The following is a 10653-nucleotide window of genomic DNA, read 5'->3' on the forward strand; positions in this document are numbered from 1 at the left end:
TGACTCAGGGAGACGGAAGTCTGTTGTGCAGCACTTCACAGTCTAGCAAATACTAATATAAACTTATCTCATCTTGCTGCAGCGCTTTAGCTGCCCTCTGCCGCCCCCTTGTGGCAGACACTGAAGATTACACCACAATATACGCATACGTTTTGAGTTTCTTTGACATTCACATGAGTAATTTTGATTTTGTTCAACTTGAAACGTTTTTACAGCTTTCTATCTTATTGTTTGAATTTTAAAATTAAACTCCCATTAAATCCTTCACAGGTCAGTACAGCACAATGGAAATTATCTTCCTTTTTCATTTCTACATGAATAACTAAATATGTCCTGAGGATGAAGAGAAAAGCAGCCTTTATTCAGATCACAGTTTAATTTCAGACTTCAACTTTTTAAGGCAGTTTTAGTTTCAGGAATTGAAAAAATACCATGTAGTTCCTGTTGTGAGCTACATGAATACAAAGATTATATATAAAACTGTATAAGATCTAATTTGGTCCATAAACCAACAAGCAGAAAACACATAGTAAATATATCACTGTTAGTTACTAGTTCACTACAAACGGATTTAAACCACAGTTCAGGTGAATAGAAAACAAAATCTTCAAAGTGTCATTTTTCTGTCGTTTCACAAATTGATGACACGAAGAGAGGATAATAAAATAGGGAAAGTTCCGATTGTAGATGTTCCCGTTGTTGCAGGTTTCATGTGTTGGATAAAGACGATGTGAGTGTCTCTAGAAGATGGCGGGGATGAGTCTGTAGGGCACGGCGTTGGTGTAGCGCGTCCAGTCGCTGCCGTACTTGCTGCTGCAGCGGTGCTCATCGCGGACGCAGCGGTGCACCAGCAGGATGGTCATGTATACGATGTAGAAGTACGGCAGGATGTGCCCGAAGCCGCAGGCGGCGCAGTACGCCAGCGAGCCCATCAGGTCCCCGGTGTAGTTGAAGTGGCGTGCCACGCCCCAGAAGCCCGACGTCAGCAGCTTGCTGCGGTGCGCGGCGCCGTCGGCCGAGCGGTACGAGCACTCGATGAAGGTGGGCTTGCGGCCCCAGATGGAGCAGGAGCCCTCCGTGCGACGGAACAGGTCCTTCTGGTGGTTGGTGCTGCGGAAGATGTAGTAACCCAGCAGCCCCAGGAGCAGCACGGCGCCGGCGTGGAGCCCCGACAGCTGCACCGGGTGGTACACCAGGTACAGGCCCTGCAGTGTGTACAGGTATGGCAGCCACATGCAGTCGCCCCAGCCCAGGTACCACCCGAAGTGATCGTGGCAGATGTCGATGGTCTTCAGGTACCATGCCTCGTTCCAGAAGAAGTCCAACACGTACACCGCCTGGAGGCACACACATCAGATGTCACACCGTCATCACATGTAACCTGATTACCATGAGAGCCTCACACTGAAATAAACCTCATCATGTCAGGTCAGGTCAAAGGGAAACCCTGCAGTGGGGGGGTGCTGCCACCCAGTGGACAACAGTGGACTTAAAGAAATGACCTATTAAAACTATTTGACCCTTTATAGACGAATATAATTATAAACAATTTAGAACTGAAATTGGAGAACATTCAAAGACATTCTTACTTGTTATATCTGTTTAATATCTAGAAAATGTTTCAAGACTGACAAATGCCTCTATGAAGACCTTATTTTAGCCATGCACAAGTATTTTAATGTTATTTGCAAACAAATAGCACAAAAATTAGGGATGCACCGAAACCAGTATCAGATATCGGGTCCGATATTGCACAGAGTACTCATAGTTGTAACGCTTGGAGTTTATCCATATGCTTTTTTTGAATACTTCTTACTGCCTTGTTTATAGACACTTATTGAATATTTTAAATTTTGTGTGCCTTAAGTGTTGCTAACTGAGCTATTTGCAATGAAATGTTGTTATGTGGGTATTTTGAATAAACCTGTCTATCAATTTAACAAATACTCATATCAGTACTCAGCAAGTAGCTGAAGGTTAGTACTCGTACTTGTCCTTTAAAAACAACATTTATTCACTATTTGCACACACACAATTAAGCAAAGATTTTATGTTATTAGGAGAAATCCTCCAGCTTGACTTCTCTCAATATCCTCTACAATCATATTTATCTGGGTATTGTTGGCTTTCAGTGAAGAACCATGGTCGCTGTCTGGATAGAGGTTTCACTCTGACAGCTGTGTGTGTTGGACCCCTCGTCTCCTCCCACCTGCAGCACGTTGACCAGAACCATGGAGTTGGTGACGTGTCCGTACAGCTCCTGCTGCTTAGCCATGTAGGACAGGTTGATGAGGGTCCAGGCCACGATGCCGGGCCGGCCGTTGAAGAAGAGCTTGAAGTCGAACCACTGGCCGATGCGGGGGTTGAACTCGATGCCCATCATGTAGTTGTAGAAGACGTTTCCGGTGAACTTGCTGCGGGAAGCACCAGACCCGTGAGAAGGTGCAGAGCGCGAGAGGTAGAAGACGGAGAGAGGCGCGGCGCTCACCAGTCCTCGGCGTTGGTGGGGAAGAGGTACGCTTTGACGAAGGCGAAGGTGGACACGGCGTAGCCCAGGATGTTGGTGCACCACATGAGGGGGATCCAGTTGTCGAAGATGATGGTGGGAGAGAACCAGTGCAGGTACTGAGCGTTGACCACCCACAGAAGATGAGTGATGAGCCAACACTGCAGCCCGTTGATCTCATACTTATTGATCAGGCCTGATGAAGAGGAGGAGACCAGAGGTGTTAAGCAACATTTACTCGTTTTGCACCAGTGGTCTTCAACCTTTTCTGCACCATGGACGGTTTTAAGCAACCACTTTTAAATGACATTGTAAAAACAATGAGCTTTCAGTTAAAACGTCGTGGAAACGGGGCCTCAAAGGGCTGAATATGTGGATCGTGCACATGGATTGACGGATTCTTAAAGAAACAAGCCATATTGATCGAGGTAACAGCTTTGCTGTTATTTTAGAAATGTTTCCTCACCAGCGGGGGTCCTCGCTCCATCCTGCACCCCACCAACATATCCTGGAAGCAGCTTGTGTAAAACATCCGGGACACACATGTAGAGGAGGACCTGATGGAAAAGGGCATGTAAGCTTGAAGACAAGACACTGCTGCTCCTCTTCCTCCCCCACTCACCTGGAAGCCCACCCAGACAGCGTAGATCTTGGCAGCGGACCAGCTGAAGGAGGGTGCCCGGGCCCAGATGGAGAGCAGGGTGGTCTTCCCGCTGCCCAGCTCCAGCAGCGGCGCTGTGACGGAGCACTGGTACTGATCACAGGCCATGACGAAGAAGAAGACGATGAAGGGGGCGAAGCAGAGGAGGAGAACCACCGAGGACAGGGAGAACCAGTCCACCTCCCTGAAGACATCGCAGACACGTCACAACATCAGAGTTATAGAAGATAGGGTGTGATCCACACGCAGGAGTTTTGATTTTTACAATTTATCGAAATGAATTTATTTCCAAACACGGCAAACATGCCCCTCACCCAAACGCTGTCAGAAAATCCAGGTGAGAACCCTGAACGTAACGGCGACATACCAGCAACAGACCGTCTCCGTGCTGCGTTTAATCCTATACATCACTCTCTTCTTCTGGAACCCCAAATCAGCCCAGATATCTGCTTTTAAAGATGAAGGTGCTGATAATATTTACCCCAGCATTCAATTTGACCGCTGGCTTCATTTTCCTGTTTGAAAAGGCAAAGCCCCGCTGCACACGGATCTACCGCACCGGCTTACTGCCGAGTGGGATCGGTACTGTTTGGATGGATTTTATGCTGAAAACAACGCAAAGCAACAGAAAGGTGAATGTTTGCAAAGCCGTTGTACAGGGAGGCGGCTGCTCTGCCGCCAGACGTCACCGTTTTAAATCTCCAGCTCGCCGAGGAGAGCAGCACTGACAATGGCATCAAGACAATGAAAAGCAGCTCCTCCACGCTGTCAGCAGGCCATTCACACCTCTGTGAAGCTGCCTCCTACTCCAAGTAAAACTCTATGAAAATAGTGCCAATCGTTTGTGCTGCGGTAGTGCTGGAAACATTGCTGTTTGTGCTGCGGTGCTAAAGAATTTCCCCAGGGATCAATGAAATGATTGTGAGGTTTTAAAGATCTAAATGAGATGATGACATCACGTAGACCCCCACATGGTCTGAATTGAACAAAAATAGTTTGTAATTTCCTTTTCTGACCTTATACTAACCTCAAGTTGCCTTTTGGGAGAATACATGTATACATTCGTACATTTCATACTTGCCTGTAGAGAGGACTTTATTACAGCCTCATAATATTCTAATAATTATATATTACAATAACATTAAAGCAAACAGCTCTGGTATCGGAATAGTACCGGTATTGGCAGATATCCAAATTCAGGTACTGATTTCAGGTCAGAAGTGAAAAAATGTGGATTGGTGCGTCCCCACAAACAAACAAACAAAGGATCATTTCACCAGCGATGCGTCTCTCAGCTGAGTTTTATTATCGAGCTTATTAACTCTCCCTCGTCTCTAACTGCTGTGCTGGGAATACAGCATCATTAAACCGCTAATTACAAGTATGATGAGCACAATAATAATAACATTTCCCACAGGACTGAGAGGAACTGTTCAAGCTGAGGTGGATGAAGAGTAGGAACCGTGTCCAGGTTACAGCTCTTGAATAATAATCCAGTTCAAAGTCATTAAAAAGACACGTGATCCATTCGGGCGGATTTGGTTTGGTTCCTGTTGATCACCATGACGAACAGGAACCTTCTTCCTCATGTCCAAAGCTCAGGTGGACTCACCATGCCCGGCCCCACTGTGCCGACTCCTGGATCTGCTCGGTGGGTTTCCCGTTGGCACTGGGCTGAGTGCGCCTCCTGGTGGACTCCATGGCTGCTGCACGGTTCAACTGTGAAGAACCAGGTCAGCAGGTTTCAGAAATCACAGCGTTGATCAAACCATCACTGCTTCTTATCTTTGCTGATATTCATTCACCTGTGTTCAAGAAAGCAGAAGAGCTATAAACGTCACTCTACAAACCGAGCGCTGATTTTAACAAACACTTCCAAAAATGTCCGATGATAAATGTGGACATAGAGTTTGCTTTGTGAAGAGAAGATGGTTTAGAAACAGGAATGAAGTGCATGTCCTTGGAGATAAACACACCACGGCCTCCACAGGAGGTCAGCTTGATAAAGATACGGACTTTGAAAACACCTATGTGCGCACCTCAACTGCTGCCCATTTATTTATTTATTTTTCTTGTTGTAGACACTTCAGTTAAATGGCGCTCTGGACACTTCATATACAATCATAACCATATACTACACAGTGAAACGTTTCACCTTATAACGTGATGACTTATAGTGTTATAAGGAGAGACTTATGTTTGGATGAGGAAATGGTGCCAACCTAAAGTGATTTCTAATTAATACCGTATGCCCCGGGAAAATGTAGGCAAGGTTTCACGGTATCAAAATACTGTTACTTCCCAACTCTAATTACCATTACTTTTCATTTTCACTTAGAAACATAGTCCACGTTTTTTTTAATCTAAGGTTGAATAAAGTATGTTGATAAGGTAGCTCTCTGGAGCCATAAAGGACTTGACCTCGATCGACCTACTTGAGTGTCAGACCGTTTACGTAATGGCAACATCCCATTTTCCGTCATTGGAATTGTTGAATGTAGTTTTTCTTGTTTTTTAACATGTTGGGGTTGTTTTTGGACTATTTTTGTAAATCACTCCTCAAAACCCACCTGTTCAAACTTGCTTTTCCCTGAACTCTTATTTTATTTTCATTGTTATTTCTCGTTATTTTTGTTTTTGCTATGTTAAGCATCTTTGAGTGTGGAAAAAAGTGCTATATAGGTTTGATGTATTATTATAATAATTATTATTTTATTAAACTTCCCGAACGAGACAAAATCCGGGATTTTTTTGCAAATTTTTTTTTTTTTGATAAAGACAATCAAAGATGGCTCTTTTAATTCTTTAGTTGTAATTACTGTTGGTCAAGGACTTTTTGGACTGTGCATGCATGTTTCTCTGCAATAATTACATCTCGGAAGGAACTAATCCTTGCTACCTTTTCATAGTCATCCTTGCATCAGAGTAAATAGCATTTGTTTTGATGGTGTGATGTCATTTTCTGTCACATTATAAATCTGTTACAGTACATGGTGAATAGTAGACTGATGCTTGATTTTGAAAAGTCTCTCACACGCATACCAAACACTCAACAGGAAGTCGGCCATTTTGAAAAATATTGCAGAATTTTTCGAAACGAAGTAGTCCTTGGAGGTAATTCCAATTCACCTGAAAATTGGCGTCAAACTTCACCCATTGCATCAGAGTCCGACCCTCATCACAACCATATAACGACTCAATCGTAGCGCCATTTGAGGGCGTGGCCTTGGCCGCATTCGCAATTGGAAGTGCGATGTAAATAGCCTGAAATTGGTCAGATTTACCTCAAACTTGACAGATTGCATCACAGTCTGGCCCTCATCACAGCCATATGACCATTACAATCATTAGCCATAGCGACACCTGCTCTAAACAGGAAGTACTGTCTACATGACCTGTCCATGCTCCGACGGACCCCAAATTTGACAGAATTCATTAGATGACATACATAAACCGACTGGGATTCCTGGTCTGAGTCCCACAAGAAGCAAGGACCTGTTCAAGGCTGCTTGCAGCTTTAATTGTTATTATTATTATTATAAATCCATTTGAATGCAGATTTTGTTATTATTCTAAAATAGATTATATCATTTAGACTTCCTGCACACATTAAATGTTCTTTCTACAAAGCAGCGTGAAGGTTTGTCCTGGTGTTGGGCTCCATGTCAGGCTGTGCCAACGGGTGCTTACCTGTGCAGGTGAGCTCAAGAAAAGTATCCAACCAACCAGCAAAAATCCTCCTCAACTCCTCAGAGGGTAAAAGTCTGCATCCCGCTGCAGCAGCAATATACAAATACACCGAGCAGCAGGTACAGTCCAACAGGTTCAAGTGACAGAAAGGCTTATTTCGTGTCCCTTGTCTAATCTAATAACTCAAAATAACAAATAGAAAAACCCTGACATGAGAGCAGTGTTTATTTATTGACCTGATTGTGTTTAGTGTCCAGACATGACGACTGGTTTGAGCAGGTTTAGATACACTCAGGCTGTAGAGATACGAGTATTTAAACATCACACATATAGGATGTGTTACCTAGGATGCACTGTTTTCCATAAACTGTGATTGTGTTTCTGTATGCAGATAGTTTTGACAAGGGTTCAAGTTGTTGTACGGAGTGTAAATGACTCATTAGAGTTAAAGAAACCAGCTTTAAAAGACAAAATTATCCAGGAAAAATGATCAGAGACAGAAAGGTTCAAATATGATTGCAAACACAGTATAGACAAACACGTTAAACACCCTCTGTACATATGTTAAACACACACACACACACGCACACACACACGCACACACACACACACACACACACACACACACACACACACACACACACACACACACACACCTGGACGGAAGCCCTGCATGTCCAAACTGAGCGAGTTTGGTCTTTCCTCTATGTTGCTTTGTTCCTCCTACAGTTACAGTTCAATGTGTATACAAATGTTAATGAATAACGGTGCAGGGGGCGTGGCCCACCGCGGCACAACCTGGAGGATATTAAACCTTCGCTTTAGTTTTTCTGAGTAATAACACAGTTTATAAGCATGTTCGTCTCGGATGTGAGACAACATGGACCTGACGTCGTCCCTCGTCGTTTCAGCTCAACGCGCTGCTGTCTGAGCGTTGAGCGAGTTTAAACGTGTGTGTGGCTGCGGAGCGACTCACCGGGGAGAACTGACGTTCGCCGGAGCAGGAGGAAAGACCGGGAGGCAGGAGCAGGAGGACGGAGGAAAGAGGTGGAGGCAGGACAGAGGCCGCTCAGCTCTTCTTCGCTCTGCGAACCGCTGCCGCCGCTGCTTATCCACCCACAGCTGTAGCCCCGCCCATAACACCATTACGTTTCGGTATTCAAACCAATAATTTAGAGGCAGGGGCGGGCCTTGGATGTGCAGCTGAATTGTGATTGGACAGTGCGGACTGGAGCCATCAGCGCCTGATGGGGTCTGCTGGAGGTTAACGTGAAGGTGGAGGTGTTACGAAACATCTGGCAGCAATGTCTGCAATTACAAATAAGTCAGTCATATTACAGGAGTGCTGATAAAACAGTTGGTTTAAAGTGCTTATCAGAACTCATCCATTGTTTCGGAGCAAAGAAATGTGTGTGGTTTCATAAACTCAGTAAGTACATGTAATCTACACCAGTGGTTCTAAAAACATTTTTGGGGTCCTGGACCCCTGCATATTTAAGATCAACCCTGAGTACCCCCGCCCCCACCCCTGTAAATGTCATAGGACAGCTGGAACAGTAGCAAGTTTTTTGCACCATGTCAGTAATAGTTGTTTTAATTGCAGATGATTTGGCTGATGTTACCATTATTACTATTAATAAGGAGTTCCTGAGTTCATTCCTGACATTCTTAATGTGATGTAATGCATCTGAAGACAGTTCTTAAATGGGCCTGGCATTCCTGATATTCCTGGAACATCTTTTTGGCTCCAATAAATCTTCCAATAATATAAAGAATCACCTGTATTCGTGAAGTTTGCACCTGAGCGTGTGGATTAATCGTGATGCGTGCTGATGCTTTCTACAGCGTGATAGCATTCGCTCCATGCAGCATCCTCCTCTCTGATCAACTCCATGGAATTTCTCTGAATGCTGAGCGATCTGGAGTGTGTGAACTGTTCAGTAGCTGTTGGTAGAATAACTGGGCTGTCTGTGGAGTCATATATTTTTAAACTCAGTTGCTGACCTGACTCGTTTTACGCCCTGGGCGAACACCCGCCTCCACCTGACGCACCTGAGACGGTGATTCTCACTTCCTCTGGTGCTCTTGGAAGCTGGACACATCTCTCACAGCAGAAATCCACAACTGAATATAACAAATTCTCCCGATTCACCACATTCCTGACAGATTAATGAAATTGACGATGCGCAACGACGCACAGCATCGCGCCGCAGCGCAGCTTTGCGCATATTAGTTTGCAACACCGCGAAACAATAATGCTGACGGTGCGTAATGACTCGCGATGATCCGTCACATTTTGTCTTGCTCTTGTAACTCGTGATAAAATGTGGCGACTGTCTGTGAAGGCGTGACGCCTCGGCCCTGAATCATAGAATTCAGGTCAGAATCCTGATCCGCGGCCAGGAATTCGTGCCAAACTTGTCGTCGTTATGTGTAAACGCACCTTTACCAGCTCCACAAACATTTTCTTTCTTTTCTCGTCGTGACTTAAAACTTCATCAACCATATTAAAAGCGCTTTTTTTTTTTTTTTAATCAACTCAGCATCAGCAAATTGTTTCTTAGCTTTGGCAAGGTTCCATGAAACAAGCGATGATGCGCTGTTACGCTCACGTGTGCCAATGCCGACACATCGTAGACACGGAGGGCTTGTACCACGGTATGTTTTCAATTTCTCTTTCTGTGGGATTTTGGAGGCTCGTTGGCATTAAAGCTTGGCTGCATGCAGAGTGTTGAAGTGATGATCCACTTTGCTGACAGCTCTGCGTGCAGATCAAGCATGGGCCGGTAATATAAAACTAAAGTGTTCAGTTCTACTGACGCTTTTCCTGTTCGACTTGTTCACGCTGCAGCTCATTGTTGTTCCTTTTTTTATTTTATTTTTTTTAAATTTTGTCTCACTGTTGGATGACGTGTGCTTTCGCGGGTCGTGAAATTGAAATCCTTGGACGTCCGAGCGGGGCACGCATGACGTCATTACGTCAGATGCGCTCAGACTCTGGCTTCGACTACGGTGTGGGATGAGGATTAAAAAGGTAGAGCAGCGCATTGTTTGTTTTACCCACGAATCGGACTTTATTTCACGTTGATGTGGAGCTAATGGGCCGCCGCGAGCCAGACAGACCTTCTTTTTAAGAGATGTTTGATTTTCACGGACCCATTGCAATTAAACGCGGAACCCCGGTTGAGAATCACATGAGATCGTTTGAAAGACAATATCTTTGGTTGAGAGTCATCATTAAAATTAGTGCTGCATGATATTTCAACCGTGTTTACATAATGTGGCCCCTAGAGGGCGCAGCGGTCTTATAAAAAGGCACTCAGAGGTTACAGCTGTCGACCCAAAGGACAGATTTCATCAAATACTGATGAATCAACATCACACGTCAAAAAGAAACCTTTTTATTTCATGATCCTCCACATTGTTATCTGACACCAACATTACATATGCACCATGTAACCAGGAAAAGAAAGTAAACTCTTCAATTAGATGCTGCAATTATCTCAACGGGTTCTCTCCGGGGAGTGTTTTTTTCCCCAGAACTGCTTCAGTGCAGCTAGATAAAGGATGTCTGCTAGGATCGCCTCTTTGAGTTCATTATACAGCATCTCTGTTGGATTCTGACAGGAGTCTGAAGACTTTTGAGTCAGAACTGTTGAATTCTTTGGCCCAAATCTGTGAAAAAGCAGTAGAAAACCAGGCAGAGGACAGATTAAAAACCACCAGACTGACATCTAAATATTACTGTATGAAAGTGGGAATACCTTCACTCAGTTCTTCTCAATGTAATTAATGC

General features: G+C 44.4%; 1 protein-coding gene across 1 annotated transcript; it reads right to left on the bottom strand.

Annotated features, from left to right (window-relative positions):
- Positions 1 to 335: 335 nt before the first annotated feature.
- On the bottom strand, positions 336 to 7993 carry dhcr7 (7-dehydrocholesterol reductase). Its single transcript, XM_080493331.1, has 7 exons — positions 7834 to 7993; positions 4780 to 4886; positions 3129 to 3351; positions 2973 to 3063; positions 2489 to 2702; positions 2210 to 2414; positions 336 to 1337 (listed from the first exon to the last, which is right to left on the bottom strand). Exons 2-7 carry the CDS (start codon positions 4866 to 4868, stop codon positions 741 to 743), a joined length of 1419 nt encoding a protein of 472 aa, XP_080349457.1. The 5' UTR covers positions 4869 to 4886; positions 7834 to 7993; the 3' UTR covers positions 336 to 740.
- Between the last annotated feature and the right edge of the window lie 2660 nt (positions 7994 to 10653).

This window comes from Lipophrys pholis (genome assembly GCF_963383615.2).
Source record: "Lipophrys pholis genome assembly, chromosome: 2".
Lineage (NCBI taxonomy): Eukaryota > Metazoa > Chordata > Actinopteri > Blenniiformes > Blenniidae > Lipophrys > Lipophrys pholis.

Coding starts and splice junctions, on each gene's coding strand:
- dhcr7 (XM_080493331.1), bottom strand. CDS start 4,868: ATGGAGTCCACCAGGAGGCGCACTCAGCCCAGTGCCAACGGGAAACCC. Junction 3,352..4,779: donor GCACAGTGGGGCCGGGCATG/GTGAGTCCACCT, acceptor CGATGTCTTCAG/GGAGGTGGACTGGTTCTCCC. Junction 3,064..3,128: donor CTGTCTGGGTGGGCTTCCAG/GTGAGTGGGGGA, acceptor CTTTTCCATCAG/GTCCTCCTCTACATGTGTGT.